A 16,983-nucleotide genomic window follows, 5' to 3' on the forward strand; every position below is an offset into this window, starting at 1 on the left:
TGTGAGTGATTATGTGGAACATTGTAATATTGAACCAGTATCATATAAACATAAACAATCGCAAAGCACCACATGTATAGGGGAAATGCGCTATACAACAAATTACACTGGTTTAAGGGGGGGGGAGACATTTGTCACACATTCACAAGTGTGTTTGTGTTGTCAAGCTGCAGCTAAGCAAAAGCTAAACAAATGCTGTGTAAAGTTGTCCCTCATCGCGGTGAATTGGCTCCACACCCAACCGTGCTAAGTGAATTTCTGTGAGTAGGGTTGAAATTGAACATTTTTAACATTATTAGAGCCCTCTCGACATGAAAAAACACCCCGATAGTCATCTTTACACTCCTATTACCCAATATAGTAGACATAAGAGAAAATAAGACATAGAAAACCTGTTTACCATCTTCTAAATATACTTTTTAACATTAGAGCCCTCCAGACATGGAAAAACACCCCAATAGTCACATTTACGCTCATATTACCCAATATAGTAGACATAAGACAAAATAAGACATCGAAAACCTGTTTACCACCTTCTAAATATACTTTTTAACATCATTAGAGCCTTCTATACATGTAATAACACCCCTATAGTCGCCTTTACACTCCTCTTCCCAATATAGTAGACATAATAAGATAAAATAAGACATAGAAAACTTGTTTACTACCTTCTAAATATGCTTTTTAACATCATTAGAGCCTTCTATACATGTAATAACACCCCTATAGTCGCCTTTAGACTCCTCTTCCCAATATAGTAGACATAACAGAAAATAAGACAAACATTTAAAAAAATAAAGTGTTGTCAAGACAAATGCTGTGTATAAAAACATGTAAAAGGGTAAAAAATGAACAATTATTGGCTGGACGACATACAGCTTGCAACATAAACAGGGAGTGTCACAAAAATAATTAAAAAAAAAAGCCACAATAGTTTTTAAGGATTGATCTGCATGTCATAGGACTACTATTAAAAACAAGAACAACAAACATGTCAGATTTTCACATTCAAATGACACATTATTGGACCTGTGGGAAAGAAAGACCTCCAATCAGCTGCATTCAGTCCGTTTTATCTCCATTTGTAGTTTGATCTACCTCCCTCTTCTCCCCTTTGTCTCTTTTCCTGCCTCCCTTCAGCGCCCTGCCCAATACGATGCATCCCACAGCCACCACGTGCACCGCAAAGTAGATGGACGACCAGTAGTTGATGGTGTCGGAGGCCTTGAGCAGCACGAAGCCCATGCACATGTAGTCGTAGGCTCGCATCTTCAGGAACCAGTGGACCCAGTCGAAGACGGTCTGACCATGAGGGCCCAGCCGGGCTCGGACGGACCCTTCCATGGCCGACTCTGCGGCAATGCACAGTGGGATGGTGAGGAAGGAGAGGTAGTATCCGGCGTGGAGTCCGTGCCAGTAGGCGCTGATGAACATGGTCCACCCGGCCCTGAGCGGACAATACATAAACCAGCAAAGTCCCTCATAAAGTCCCTTTTCATGCAAAATAGAATAAAAAAAAAGTGATGTTCTCATCGTGGTAAGTAGTGGTAATATTTTTTCCCTGTTATAACTATAACATGTATATTATATAGTTATATGGGGGGGTACCGTCACGACCTGCGTGTCAGCCCGCGTGACTTTTTGTTTATTTCTCATTTCTACAGTAGTTCTAGTAGTTCTAGTTCTCGTGCCCTTATTTTGTTACACTTCCTGTTTTGTTGCGGCTTGTTTTCCGCTGCTTTTATTTCCTGTTGATGCACACCTGGCGTTAATTTGTGTTCACTGCATTTAGTTTAGCCGCTAGCTGTTTCCTGTGTTGGTTCATTGTGTGTGTTGCGTGCATGTCTTTGTATGTTTTGCTGTCAAGATTGCTTTTTTTTCTGCTTGGCAACCGTCATAATTAAAGACTTCATTGACTGCACTCTCTGCCATGTCTCCACATAAATAAATACATTCATTAAATGTCTTGTAGTTTTTTATGCTATGATATGAAATAGACTTCTTTTGAAAATTTACCACACACATGATGTGAATATGCACAAAGTATCGGTATGGGCATTGCCCGCTTCGGGACTTGAACACAAGACCTTCGGAATGGGAGATGAGAACGCTGAGTGTTGGGCCAAAAGCCAACCCAACGTTCAGCGCAGCTCCTAAGGCCGAGGGAGTGAGGCTTTACCAATGTACGCTCGTGCAGCCGCACTGGCTGGCATCGGTTACATCCAATCAGTATCACCAGTATTGCATTGCACATCACTACATTATTTTGTTGTTGGAAACTTTTTGGTGCTTTTTCGAGAGGGAAAAACGGGAAATGATATACAAAGAAAAGCCAACCAATAACAGCCCTGCAGTCTGCGTCGCCCTTTCACGCGGACCCCTTTGGCGCAAAAGCATGATTCAAGCCTTATGTTTGATCATTGTGTTTTTCTTCAGCGAATAGGCTAACCTAGCATGGTGTTACAATGTGAGCGTAATGTTAGCACTGTAGCTCACCTAGCTATGCTGGTGTTGCTCATGTTTGTGTCCTCCTGTCCCACAAAAACATCCACAAGGTGGCAGAAGTGCATTTGATAAGAGGTCATGTGAATAGAAAAATCACACATGACAGGAAGGAGGAAGTGGGAGAGCGTGGAGGAGTGTAGCGTGCAGAAGGTTACGCATTGGAGGGAAATTTTAACGCATGCACACACGCACATACACATGCACACGCGTGCATACTCATGCACACACACAGTTCAGCTCCAAAAGTGAAAATTGTAAATAGTTGATGGTGTTATATTTGTAAATAAATTGTTATTTTGATGTAAAACAAGCCTTTTTTGTGTTGTTTATGTTGGTATAGTTGTTTAGATATTTGAGCTGTCACAAAAGCAAAACATATTTGTATCAAAGTGAAAGTTATGCTTGAAATGTATCTTTTCACAAAAACCTTTTTTAGTTGGGAACTAATATTTTCCTTAAACTTACCCATGTTCTACTGCTGGTTATTAAAGAAGGGAAAAAGGTAGGAAGGTGAAAGACGGGCGTCTAATCTTTCTTTTGGTAGGTTCCATGTATATGTAGCCATAGAACACAATATTCTTTGTGCCATGACTTACAGTATTTAAAAGAACTGAAAAACATGCTATAGTGGGACCTTTAATTTACCAAATACGGTTCCCAGCCCCTTGAAGATGTACAACTGAGCAGAGAGCCTCACCTGAGCGTGTAGGACCTGAAGGGGGCGTTGGGGTAGATGTAGTGATGCAGCCACCACTGCACCGTCATGTTCCAGTAACGCATGCCGTGTCGCACCTTCACACAGAAGTCCGTGTTGTAGCAGTCGATGTTCTGGATAGTTTTAAAGTCGTATCGCTCCTCAGCAGACGGATCGGCGCTGGAGAAAACAACGCAGGCTTTCATCAGTACAGTGGAACCTTGGCTAGAATCTGCCTCGGTTAGCGTGTTTTTTGGTTAACGTCAAAAGTGTACGCCTCTCTTTATGTGCTTTCTCCAGTTAGCATACAATATGGCGTGTGTGCTGTTAATACATTGCTCGTATTAGTAGCATAGTTAGCCTCTCCAATTTAGTTAGTCTAAACTTAAGAAAGTCTTTCAAACAAAGTGGGGAAGAAGGACAAAGAAGCCAAAAACTGTACCACTTCCACACGCAATTAGAGGATAACCTTTTTTGAGGAGCGATATAGCGACCATATAGGCAACTGGGTGCACACGAATTAGTGTAGAGAATAAAGTGTAAGGGTACCTGTAGCTGAGGGTGGGCCCCCCGCCAGGTTTGCATTGAGCCCGTTCTGGATAGCAGCCGAGACCTGCACTGATACAGCCGGCCTCGGCGCCACACCACGCTGCGTAGAAACGCATCCTGAACACGAAGAACACCGCTATCATGTAGAAAAATCTGATGCGGGGAGGGGGGGGACAAGACAAAATGTGGTAAACAACTCAACATGAGGCACATGTGTCGCTTGAAATGAGCTCACTCAACTCAGCAGTGACGCTTGCGTGTTTCGTAACGTTACCTGAAGAAGACGCTGTGATCCAGGAAGTCGTCAGTGCGCACGTAAGCCAGAGGGAAGAAGGAGTTGACAGCCAGAAAGAGAGCGCCAAAGACGGGCACCAGCTTTAGCCGCTGCAGGCATGGCATCCAGCCGGGTAAGGCCAGCGGACTCGGCTGCCGCAGCCAGTCAGAGTACGTTTGGAAGCGAAAGAACGGACCTTTTGTGGGAACGGCGGGGAAAAGGGAGCACAGGAAAAAGGAGAGTATATTAGCATCACAGGATGACTAATATGGATATGGACTCACACAAGTCGGATAGCGAGACAAAGAGAGACAGCAGTTCAAGTCAACAGTACTGTACAGTGGAACCCGTTGAAGTCAATATTCCTCAGATAGGCTGACTCGTGTCGGCACAATCGGAACTGGCCGTTGCTGGCACATTTACAGGCGGTCCTTGGGTTACCAATGAGTGGTGCTCCTATGGCTGTGATGTACGTGCCGTTTTAATGTAAGTTAACACCTACGTCGCTCACACTGTACACAAAACCCATGAAGCACACAGAAATACAGTCAAGAAGCACTAAACACAAGAATGAAATGAACCAGCTCCTTGCTTTTATCCATGTGGTTGTCGTGCACACTGGATGGGGTGTTGCACGGGAGGGAGACACTCAATAATGACACCACGACACCGTTTAGTTATCACTGTCCATTTCATAGGAGCAGATCCTTTCACATGCTCAAAGATACCATTTTTATCCTTCATGATGGTCGCGGCTTGGACCGGCATCCAAGCAGTCAATGTTCATGTCTCTACTATACGATGTCTGATTTCACTTTTCACTTTCCTTTTCTTTGGCGCATTCTTTGCCCCCGAGAAGAGTCTGCCTCACGCTTGGGAGACATGATGGAGGTTACAAGCAACAGAGAGAACAAAAGCGAGGTTGTCCTTCCTACATATAGCCACGTGAAGAAAGTCAGTAAATCAGTCAGTAAAAGTATGTCATTCAATATGTAAGTAAGTAAGTCAGGAAGTCTGTCAGTAAGTCAGTCAGTAGTACCAGTAGGTCAGAAAGTCAGCAAGTAAGTCAGTTAGTAAGTAAGTCAGTACGTGAGTCACGCCGTGTACCCTATCTTCCACCGCAAGCACGTAACTAGTTCTCTTTTTGTGTTTAAGCAGTATGAATCATTTAAGGAAATGCATGTGTCACCACAAAAGGCCATAAAAGGAGGACCACATGTATTTGGGACTTAAATGGATAGTTGGGTTTTTAAGTGGTATGACATCCCCATCAGCAGTGTACATCAACAGTGACTTACCTCCCATTTGGTCCCACGAGTCCGATTCTTAGTTGTTGGGGCCATTTAAGTAAAGAGTTTGGCTTCTCAAAACAATATGCGTTCAAAAGAGTAACACATTTGCATCCAAAAAAATGCCTCCTAAAAAAAAATCAGACCTCACAAATCGTTCGGTGTTTCTCCCCGCTGTATCCCTACGCACTATCGCCTCTCCATTCGGGTGTATGTGATCTTCAGCCGCGATGGAGCGCCATCTTGTTTACGTGTGTTCCACATTTTTTTGAGGAGGCATTTTTATGATGCAAATGTTTTACTCTTTTGAACGCATACTGTTTTCAGAAGACAAACTCTTCACTTCAATGACCCAAGCAGAACTACGTTCCTCGTCACGGAAATCCAACCAGGACTGAACTCGCGGGACTGAGTGGGGGGCGTAAGTGACTGTTGATGTACTACGCTGTTGATGGGGATGTCATACGACTTGATCCCATCCCAACTATCCCTTTAAGGCATAAGAAGCATGGGCGGTAAACGATTTTTTCAACCTACGGCAGTTTGTTGCATGGCTTTCCATTTTTCATTAGCTGTGGAAAAGGGGATGAAAGAACAGCTGAAAAGTGTAGCTTATAAGAAGAAAGGACCTTTGGTACTATTCTAAAGCTATGAAGCCACACTTCCTTTCCTGTTGCACCTTCTGCCTTTCTTCATGTTCATTTTGACAGAACCATATGTCTGCTTCTTCAAAAACACGCAAGCGATAATGATAAAGCTAACAATACCACGGCACATGTCGACATAAACGGGTAAGTCAGGTTCCACTGTATAAACAACACATGCACACCCCAGTTGGTTTCCACACAGCCTCTTAAAAGGGACCCGACTCACCTGTCATGATACCAACATAACAGTAGCTGTAGGACAGTATGTCATACAGCGAGGGCTCTCTGGACAGACAACCAATCACAGAGGTCCTTGCGAAGGAGCTCACTTCCTTTTTCTTCTCTGTGTGGAAAGCGTGCACCTCGTTGGCCAGGCTCACCATCTGAGTTGCACAAAAGGGCACACACCGCATGTGTGTATGCTGCAGTTGTGGATGTTTATCAGGAGACAAATGCATACCTTTAGGGTGAGAAGGAGCTGGACGGCGTTGGCAAACGGTGTTGGTGGCGGGAGACCAAACCATGTGACCAGCCGGAAGAAGAGGAGGTAGAGGAAGGTCCAGAAGAGACTCAATCCAGGGGCGAGCCTTTGGACATGCGTCCAGTGTTAGCAAAGATTGTGTTTTATGCAACAGTATGAGAACATGCATAGACCTCATTGTCACTGTCACATTTTACATTTGAATTTTAGGATTTTTCATGAAAAAAACAACTTTGGAAAAACCATGCCGTATGGAGTAACGCAACCTATGACGAGGGAGTATGAGGGCCACAAATCTGAGATTACAACAATAATGTTATACATTTACGAGAAAAAACGTGTAACCTTATGTTACAGGCATTGCCTGAGACAGCTATAAAAAGGGACACTTATATATATATATATATATATATATATATTTAATTATATATTACGACTTTTTTTCTGTAAACGTACAACTTTATTCTTGTAAGTTTTTTCTCATGTACAACAAAATAACAAATGTACAATTTTTTTTGTAAATTTATTACTTTTTTCTTGTAAATGTATGACTTTTTTCTCGTAAATTCACAACTTTATTCTCGTACATTTGCGACTTTTTTCGTAAATGTACAACTTTATTGTTGTAAATTTACGACGTTATTCTCGTAATCTCAGATTTTTTTTTCTCAGTGTGGCCTTAATTCTCAGCTATAAAAAGGGGGGGGCCTTATATGACCTTTGGCCTTGGTCAAAGGTCATATTATGACTTTTTGCACATAAATTTACAACTTTATTCTTGTAAATTTATTACTTTTTTCATGTCAATTTAGGACTTTTTTCACGTAAATTTACAACTTTTTTTCTTGTAAATGTATGGGGGGGTGGGAGGGGTGGGGCTAATATTACCTTTGGTCTTGGTCAAAGGTAATATTCTGACTTTTTTTCTTGTAAATTTACACTTTTTTTCTTGTACATTTATGATTTCATACATACATGACTCCATCTCATACATTTACTACTTTTTCCTTGTAAATGCATGACTATTTTGATAAATGTATGCCTTTTTTTCTAGTACATTTATGACTTTTTTCTCGTAAATTAACTGTTACGATTCTTGTCGCGGGCCGCACGGTGGTCTAGTGGTTAGCACGTTGGCCAACACAGTAACAGCTTGGAGATCGGGAAGACCTGGGTTCGATTCTCCCCTGGGCATTTCTGTGTGGAGTTTGCATGTTCTCCCCGTGTGTGTGGGGGTTTTCTCCGGGTACTCCGGCTTCCTCCCACATTCCAAAAACATGCAATTGTCCATAGGTATGAATGTGAGTGTGAATGGTTGTTTGTCTATATGTGCCCTGCCATTGGCTGGCGACCAGTCCAGGGTGTACCCCGCCTGTCGCCCGAAGTCAGCTGGGATAGGCTCCAGGCCCCCGCGACCCTAATAAGGAAGAAGCGGTATAGAAAATGGATGGATGGATGGATTCTTGTCGCTCTGCTGCCGCCGATTGTCTTCTCTCCGTAGTGCATGCTGAGGCGGAGCTGGATCGTCATCCTTACACATCATTACACCTACCACCAATCACCTGCTCCCATTCTTAAGCCGTTGGATGGCTGCAGCCCATTGCCTGATTGTCGTCGCCACTCGCCTACAACTGAGCCAACCTTCCACGTTCTATGCTTACTAGTTGTGACTTAAGCTACCCTGTGTTTTTGCTGCCGTGCTCTCCCAATGGTACCTGGTTGTTTTTCTTTCTCAGTGCCACAGTGATTTTTGGTTACTCCGGCACCCTTTTGGTCGTCGCCTCCTTGTGTTACCTTTTTTCCTCCCCGAGGACCTGTTGTGTAATAAACACTCGCACCTTGTGCCCTGCTCTATCCTGCATCGCGGGATCCTAAGTTTTTTGTAGCAAGCACATGACATGACAACAACTTTATTCTTGTACATTTACGACTATGTTCTCGTAAATGTACGACTTCTTTCTTGTAAATGTACGGCTTTTTTCCTTCTAAATTGATGACTTTTTTCTTGTAAATTTACGACTTTATTCTTGTACATTTATGACTTTTTCTCGTAAATTTGCGACTTCATTTTTTGTAAATGCATGACTTTTTCACGTAAATTTTCCAATTTTTTCTCGTACATTTATGACTTTTTCACGTAAATTTACGACTTTGTCATACCTTTACAATATTTTTCTCATAATTCCTTTTTCTCATAAATTTACGACTTTATTCTCGCAATCTCAGATTTTTTCTTTCTCAATGTGGCCCTAATACCTTTAGCCTTAGTCAAGGGTAATATTACGGCTTTTTTCTCGTAAATGTATGACTTAATTCTTGTAAATGCATGACTTTTTTTCTTGGAAATTTAGTACGTTTTTCTTGTGAATTTATGACTTTTTTTTCTTTTTTTCCCTGGACAGGGAAGGACATGTATGGCAGGAGCTCTGTTGAAGGTACTGGAAATTTTAACTATTTTGGTGCTTTCCTGACTACACTTCATGAACACAAGATCAGCGCTGCTTGCTGAATCCCCCAACTTTAACTTGGATAGTCGAGAGGTACAGATACAAGTATCGATACCTGCTAGCAAGTCTAGCTAACTAGTGAACTGCTGAAGTTCAAAGAGGTTGCCTAGCAACAATGCAAAACACAAAGGAAAATTCTGGCTCTGAATTTCCTGATAAAAAAACAGTTCTAGAATTTGCAGAGGGCGTGGATATAAAAACAATTCCAGGATACCTAGATTTGAAAAATGCTTTTAATAAGATAACAGAAACCTTAGATAGCTTGGATAGTAGAGAGATTACTCTGCCACAAATAATGCGAGCAATTGAGAATCTGCATTCAATGGCAGAGATACATTCTGCTCCATATACAACTATAAGGAAGGCTATACCGTTTCTGGAAATAAAAGTTAAACGTAAACGTGATTACAACAATAGAGCACAGAGCAAGGCTATCACAAACACTATGGAAGAAAATAGAGCACAGAGCAAGGCTATCACAAACACTATGGAAGAAAATAGAGCACAGAGCAAGGCTATCACAAACACTATGGAAGAAAATAGAGCACAGAGCAAGGCTATCACAAACACTATGGAAGAAAATAGAGCACAGAGCAAGGCTATCACAAACACTATGGAAGAAAATAGAGCACAGAGCAAAGCTATCACAAACATTATGGAAGAAAATAGAGCACAGAGCAAGGCTATCACAAACACTATGGAAGAAAATAGAGCACAGAGCAAGGCTATCACAAACACTATGGAAGAAAATAGAGCACAGAGCAAGGCTATCACAAACACTATGGAAGAAAATAGAGCACAGAGCAAGGCTATCACAAACACTATGGAAGAAAATAGAGCACAGAGCAAGGCTATCACAAACACTATGGAAGAAAATAGAGCACAGAGCAAGGCTATCACAAACATTATGGAAGAAAATAGAGCACAGAGCAAGGCTATCACAAACACTATGGAAGAAAATAGAGCACAGAGCAAGGCTATCACAAACACTATGGAAGAAAATAGAGCACAGAGCAAGGCTATCACAAACACTATGGAAGAAAATAGAGCACAGAGCAAGGCTATCACAAACACTATGGAAGAAAATAGAGCACAGAGCAAGGCTATCACAAACACTATGGAAGAAAATAGAGCACAGAGCAAGGCTATCACAAACACTATGGAAGAAAATAGAGCACAGAGCAAGGCTATCACAAACATTATGGAAGAAAATAGAGCACAGAGCAAGGCTATCACAAACACTATGGAAGAAAATAGAGCACAGAGCAAGGCTATCACAAACACTATGGAAGAAAATAGAGCACAGAGCAAGGCTATCAAAGCACTAAGAAAAGAAGTCAAGGAGTTGCAAGATGAAAATGCAGACTTGAGCGCTGCTCTTAAGGAGGTTAAATAAATTTGACATTTTTCTCGTAAAATTACAACTTTTTTTCTTGTAAATGCATCACTTTATTCTCGTACATTTACTGTACAACTTTTTTCTTGTACATTTACAACTTTTTTCGTAATATCCTATTTTTTTTCCCTCAGTGTGGCCCTAATACTCAGCTATAATGGGGGGGCCTTATATGACCTTTGGCCTTGGTCAAAGGTCATATTACAACTTTTTTCTTATAAATGTACAACTCTTACTCTCATAAATGTTCTCTTTGAAATTTACAACTTTTTCACGTAAATTCCTGACTTTTTTTCTCTGAAACAACTTTTTTCATCTAAATTTTGACTTTTTTCTGACTTGAATGACTTTATTCTCGTAAACTCATAATGTCAGATTTTTTTTCTCAATGTGGCCCTGACACTCTGTCGTAACAACCAAACTTATGTGCAAAAAACAAGAAAAAATGTACCTGCAAGGACAAATGAGTCCTTAGGGACACCAACGTGTTCAACTCACCTCCAGCTGCTTTTGATAATAATCCATGTTCCAGTCACCGTCACCAGAGAGTGGAGTGTGTGTACATGGCAAGTGGCGATGGTAATGGACAGACCCATAAGCAGCGCTGCCCCTTGCTTTACTGGAGGACCTGGAAGACCCCAACTATCATCCACTGACAAGCAATAAAACACTGGAAGACATCAGTCTATTAGTTCTGTATAAAAGAATAATCCACTGTCGCTACAAACAAAGACAGTAAAACAAACCTTAAGAATATACTCACTGAAGCAACGGAATAGGAATCCAACAGGGATGGAGGCTGCTAGGATTCCCAAGTACACCAGCTCATCAGGAGACATTGTTGCACTGCTAGGAACAAATCAACAATGGAGTCAGTAACCTCCGAGAAGGTTGAATCTGCATGACACTCTCAGACCGAGCTGAAGTTGGTTTCAAGTTGGGTATTCAGCAGACATTCCACATCCAGCCAGACAGTTTGGCAGTTCGTCCCCGGGATCGGAAGATCATATGGCGGCTGTTCGTCAGCTCGTGCTGATGTAGTTAGTACATACCATTAGGCACCGTCGCTAAATTCACCGGTCAATGAAAAATGGTTAACACAAAATTTCAATGTCCAATATCTGTGATCTGCAACTCTCACTGGATCGCTTTACAGCCGAGTGGGAAGCGGATGGGTCCATGGTTCTCGTCCGGAAAAGGGTGGAGTGCCATCTCTGGGTCGGGGATGAGATCCTGCCCCATGTGTTGAAGTAGTGAGAGAAGGATGGAACGCGAGATGGACAGGCGGATTGGTGCGGCGTCTGCAGTGATGCAGACTCTACATGGGTCTGTTGTGGTGAAGAGGGAGCTGAGCCCAAAGTCAAAGCTCTCAATTTACCGGTCGATCTACGTTCCTACCCTCACCTATGGTCATGAGCTTTGGGTAGTGACCGAAAGAACAAGATGGTGGTTACAAGCGGCCAAAATGAGTTTTCTCAGTAAGGGGGCTGGGCTTAGAGATAAGGTGAGAAGCACTGTCATCCGGGAGAAACTCGGAGTAGAACCGCCTCCCGGACGCCCCCCCTGGGGAGGTGTTCAGGGCACGTCCAACCAGTAGAAGGCCTCGAGGAAGACCCAGGAACTCAGGACCTCAACTGGCCTGAGAACACCTCGGGATCTGCCGGGGGGAGCTGGACAAAGTAGCTGGGGAGAGGGAAGTCTGGGCTTCCCTGCTTAGGCTGCTGCCCTTGTGACCTGACATCAGATAAGCGGTAAAAGATGGATGGATGGCATTGAGATGATTCACTTCTTAGGTAATAATAATCTCCCAGGGGGATTTTAAGGACTTTGAGCAGTTGAATGCAAACAGATTAGCATGTCTAGCTAGCCCTTCTCACTTACGCCTTCCTTACCCCACCCTCTCCACATGCCCAAGGCCAAAGGTCACATAAGTCCCCCCAACGCCTGTAACATCAAGTTACCAGTTTTTTCTCGTTAAGTTACGACTTTAATATTATGACTTTTTTCTCATAAATTTCAGAGTTTATTCGCAGAAATTTACCACCTTATTCTCGAAATCTCTGATCATTTTAATACTCTGCTGTAACAGGTAATATGACTTTTTCTCGTAAATTTCAGAGTTTATTCGCTGAAGTTTACGACCTTATTCTCGAAATCTCCGATTTATTTTTATTTTTTTGTCAATGTGGCCCTAATACTCTGTCGTAGTGGAGGGACCCAATGACTGGATGTGCCTTGGCACCCCCCAAATGAATACGCCGCTGCTTTTTGGTCATGTGACTTACAACCCCCTTAACTACTTTCGTACTGTCGATTGTCAAAGAGACGTTCATTAAAAAAATAAAAGTAAATCTTAAAAATAAAAGTAATGTCGACACAATATGGTGCAGTTTACGCCACATTAATAACCATATGGATTAATACGGAACTTTTTAAAGTCCAGTACCGTACTGCAGTGGGTTACTTGGTATAGCTTTTTTAGGGAATATCTTTTCGGTCAAGCAAGCAGCAGAAAAAACTAAATTAATCTTAGACTTACCTACTGTTTGGTTTGACCGTACAACATAATGTACGTGGAAAAACTCACCAGGTTGCATACCGACGAGCTTTTCAGTAACGGAACAATGCAAATGCCTAGTTGATTGCCAAAATGCCTCCAGGCGACACATTTACGCATCTTACACACACACACGGAGCCTCGGAATAGTGCTTTACTGTGCAGTTACACCAAAAAAGCCCACTAAGACGAACCCCAACCCATGTTAGAAAGTCAACACCCTGTTGTGCAATTTAGCTGCTCCACATGCCACGGTGCTATCTGCCGGATACGAGCGTTGACTAGCTTAATTTGTTTAAAAAGATTGGAAGACTACTTACAGTGACTTTGTAAGGGCGGTGTGTTAAGATGTGTAAAACTCAACCATTATTTTGCCATTTATGTTCAGGACAGGTCTCATCGCCGATGCTAGAGAAAGTACTTCCTGGTTTGGGGTGACGTCACACGCCAGTACCGGAAGCTTGTGATAAACTGCTAGGGTGGCCTATACCATTGCCGTCATATGATTAATACTGCTTATTAGTTTTTATATTGACGTTTCGTTAGCTCCAGAAATAAAACTCAACATTTGTCAGATCAAGCATTTATTGAAAACTTGACAGAACAGGAAGTATCTCCCGGAACTACATCCTTCTCAATCTTCCTCCTCATCATCAGCTCCACCAGCACCACCCTGGCCCTTCTTGCTGTTCTTTCTCTTGACGCGGCCTGGACGTCCACCGCCGTACGGAGACCTGAGCGAGAAGTCAATGTGCTTCTGGCTGTCCAGGCGGACCACGAAGGAAGGGATGTTCACCACCTGCTTGCGCACGCTGCAAAGAGATTTGACAATGTCACGACACCTTTCATATCACTCACATCTACAGCATGTACGCAGGGCAATCTTGTTAGTGCAGGCTTCATTGACGAGGAATTCTTGACACCACAGAAAAATCTGCTCATAAAGAATGCTTAATCATCAGCCTGGCAAGTGTTGAGCATCACTGCTGCTATTGCCCGAGGTGCAACCCTACCTCTACAGCCAATGTGTCAGCCAGGCGCTCTTTGGCAGGATTGTCTCTGGGCAATGCTTACTGACAAGGTATACGGCTTTGATACCGAATTGACCTTGATGAAATATTTAACCCACCTCAGCGGAGGGTGTTAAAAGCTGGCGGTCCTCTGATGGAAGAGGAAGCATTGGGAGCATAGCGTAAGACTCAAACACACATTCATTGCTTGAGTTTTTTTGAGCGTTGAAAACGTACCGGATGTGCCTCTGGCGGATAAGGACGCGGGCATGGTGGATACTCTTGGCGAGTCCAAGCTTGAAAACCTGAGTCTGCAGCCTCCTCTCCAGGAAGTCTTCAACCTTCAGGCCCAGGATGTAATCCAGCTTCATCTTACCCTCGTCGAGCACGCCGATCCTCACCAGACGCCTGAGCAAGGCATTGCCTGCGGATCACACAAATCTTTAGTTCCCATGAGGGTTGTCAAATGACAAATCAAATTAAATCGCCAGCACCAGCCATGAGTCAAATACGCCCATTTTTACTGTATTTTATGAACAAAAACGGAGATAGCGCACTTCTGAAAATCAATTTGCCTCACACTAATCCAACTCATTCAATACCATACGCATTTGTACTTTTTTTTTTTTTATAAAACCCCAACGCCCAATCTCAAAGACTTATACGTTTTTTGTACAAGAGGCAAAAAGAGGTGATGACAGCTTCGTGACGGGTACGAGGACGTGGAATAGCGTGGAGTGTAGCGTGCAGAAGGTTACGCATTGTAGGGAAATTTTAACGCATGCACGCATCCGCCCAGTTCAGTTCCAAATGTGAAAATTGTAAATAGTTCATGGTGTTCCATTTGTAAATACATTGTTTTGATGTAAAACAACCTTTTTTGTGTTTATGTTGTGGAGGAGTTTAGACATTTCAGCTGTCAAAAAAGCAAAACATTTGGATCGAAGTGCAAGTTATTTTCTCCCTTTGAGTCGGGAACTGCTATTTTCCTGAAACATAGCCATGTGCTACTGCTAATTACTAAAGAACGGAAAAAGGTAGAAACAAACTTTTTTCCCCTGACGAAAGAGGGCCTTGAAAGGTCAGTCAAAATGGCCGCTACTGAAGGGGTTGTCATTAGAGAAATGGCTGGGATTTGTGAGTTAATTGTAGCAGAATCTAATTTTAACAGCATTATTATGAGTCATGAAGGATTGCATTCAAAGACACTAAGTAACTTACTGCATACTTAAATGCTCCAGATTGTACTTCTGCAGTAAGAATTACAGTATGTTACAGAGTGATCATTTCCACTTATTGTTTGTCTGTGTATTTAGACAACATACGCGCAGAAAAGATTTTCGGAGTGTCCGTAAATGCATCGCGTGTGACAATAGGAATCTCTAGTCACAGGTCAAGTGTCGTTCCGACAAGGACTAGAGACGTGTTTGTGAGCTGGAGATACATACATACATGCACTGCTCTTGATGTGTTCAGGTCAGAATAAGCTATGATTCCATCTGCAGTCATTTGACTACTCCATGTGTCCACAGGAATTCACAACCACACTGGGATTTTAGACAACTGGACATTTTAATTCCTTGCTCCAACAAGCCACTCTTATTAGTTTCATGCATACCTTCGAACAGACGCTTGGGGTCTTTCTCATCCAGAGTGAGCAGCTCTCTGGCAGCTTTACGAATCTTGGCCAGGGTGAACTTGACCCTCCACACCTCACGCTTGTTCCTCAGTCCATACTCACCTATACATAGGAAAAAACAAACAAACAGATTACGGTCAACCAAAACAAGTGCCATTAACAAGCGTGGCAGGACCAGTAAGTCATCAATCCCCACGCACCAATGAGTTTCAACTCCTGGTCGAGACGGGATTTCTCGAAGGGACGGCGGGGGGTAACGTATGTCTTGCGACAAACCCAACTCCTGGCAACGGGCATGGCGGCTTAGAAGTGCCTGAAATTGATCATAAAAGATTACATATTTCAAAGATACAAGCTGCATAAACTACAATAGTTATAGTAAAAACTAGTGCTAAAAATACACGTGCAATGACGTGTCCACTATCTTAATATGTCCACCCGTACAGAGCCCAGGAAACGGGTAATTCCACTGATTAGCTGTATAAGGCTAGCTAATCAATCACATTCATTACGTAAAGTGTGACTGTTCGCCGACTTTTAAGGTACAAGGTACAATAACTGCGAAACACTACCTTCACATAAATACCATACTGCGTCTAAAACCCATCTCAACAAGCGCCGTTTAGCATCCACACAAAAAATGGCCGCACGTCCATCACACCACGTTGCAGGGCTAGCATTAGCTTTGCCGTTAGCCTATGTAAAAATACCAGAATAAACTAAGGTGAGGCCTACGTAGGACAAACGCTCACGCGAAGGATGCGAAGGATGTTCTTCCTACAGTTACGAACACATCTACTATAATTAAAAGGACAAAATCAGCCGTGTTAAAGCTGTTCAAAGTCGCGTGAGCCGCTCTCGTACCTGGTTCGTTCAGGCTCGCGCAGTAAAGAGGAAGTCAAAAGCAGCTTGTCAGCATTTTATACGGCTTGCGGGTACACTACATATCCCATCATGCCTTTCGCCGCTATAGCGGAAGTGAGGTTGTTTGGCCTGTCACATCGTAGACAGATACAGAACACATCGATTGAACACCAATTCATTTTTCACTGCTTAAAGAAAGTAGGCTTTGGTGGCTTTTTCTCTACAGCTATTAAGACTCTACATGCTATCAAAACGAAAAATGGCACGACAGGCATCCAGGGGTGCCCCATCTCGCTTTATCTTTTTGTAATCTGTACTCAAATTCTTACAAACTATATTACTAATAGTGCTGTGCAGGGAATTTCTATAGCTGGTAGAGTGGTCATTATTAGCCAGTTGGCTGATGACACAACTCTTTCTGTAAAAAAAATGCTGCCCATGCTCCTCTTGCTCTCATGTGCCTTCACTTACATAAATGTGAGCTATCGGCTGTTAAAAGCAGTCCAGTAAATTCCATATGCAACACTCCTGTCAAAGAAGAAGTCACTTACTTTGGGCTCTTAATCTGTAA

At 42.6% G+C, this 16,983-nt stretch overlaps 2 protein-coding genes across 9 annotated transcripts; both read right to left on the minus strand.

Moving 5' to 3' along the window:
* Window positions 1–3: 3 nt before the first annotated feature.
* mboat7 (membrane bound O-acyltransferase domain containing 7) lies at window positions 4–13,354 on the minus strand. 8 transcript variants are annotated; one of them, XM_054780896.1, is made up of 10 exons: window positions 13,220–13,305; window positions 11,484–11,643; window positions 11,106–11,191; window positions 10,841–10,970; window positions 6,419–6,545; window positions 6,185–6,341; window positions 4,023–4,218; window positions 3,749–3,901; window positions 3,203–3,379; window positions 4–1,447 (listed from the first exon to the last, which is right to left on the minus strand). In XM_054780896.1, exons 2-10 carry the CDS (start codon window positions 11,582–11,584, stop codon window positions 1,063–1,065), a joined length of 1,512 nt encoding a protein of 503 aa, XP_054636871.1. In that variant the 5' UTR covers window positions 11,585–11,643; window positions 13,220–13,305; the 3' UTR covers window positions 4–1,062. The 8 variants fall into 8 exon arrangements, with proteins under 8 accessions (XP_054636871.1, XP_054636870.1, XP_054636877.1 ...); XM_054780895.1 differs by having other exon boundaries at window positions 11,484–12,076; window positions 13,220–13,295; XM_054780902.1 differs by lacking the exon at window positions 11,484–11,643 and having other exon boundaries at window positions 12,930–13,354.
* Window positions 13,355–13,466: 112 nt separating this feature from the next.
* Window positions 13,467–16,464, minus strand: rps9 (ribosomal protein S9). The gene is made up of 5 exons (XM_054780905.1): window positions 16,413–16,464; window positions 15,749–15,861; window positions 15,528–15,650; window positions 14,147–14,333; window positions 13,467–13,711 (listed from the first exon to the last, which is right to left on the minus strand). The coding sequence occupies exons 2-5, from the start codon at window positions 15,843–15,845 to the stop codon at window positions 13,534–13,536; spliced, it is 585 nt and encodes a 194-aa protein (XP_054636880.1). The 5' UTR covers window positions 15,846–15,861; window positions 16,413–16,464; the 3' UTR covers window positions 13,467–13,533.
* Window positions 16,465–16,983: the final 519 nt, after the last annotated feature.

The sequence above is a fragment of the Dunckerocampus dactyliophorus genome, chromosome 7 (genome assembly GCF_027744805.1).
Source record: "Dunckerocampus dactyliophorus isolate RoL2022-P2 chromosome 7, RoL_Ddac_1.1, whole genome shotgun sequence".
In the NCBI taxonomy this organism is placed as follows: Eukaryota; Metazoa; Chordata; class Actinopteri; order Syngnathiformes; family Syngnathidae; genus Dunckerocampus; species Dunckerocampus dactyliophorus.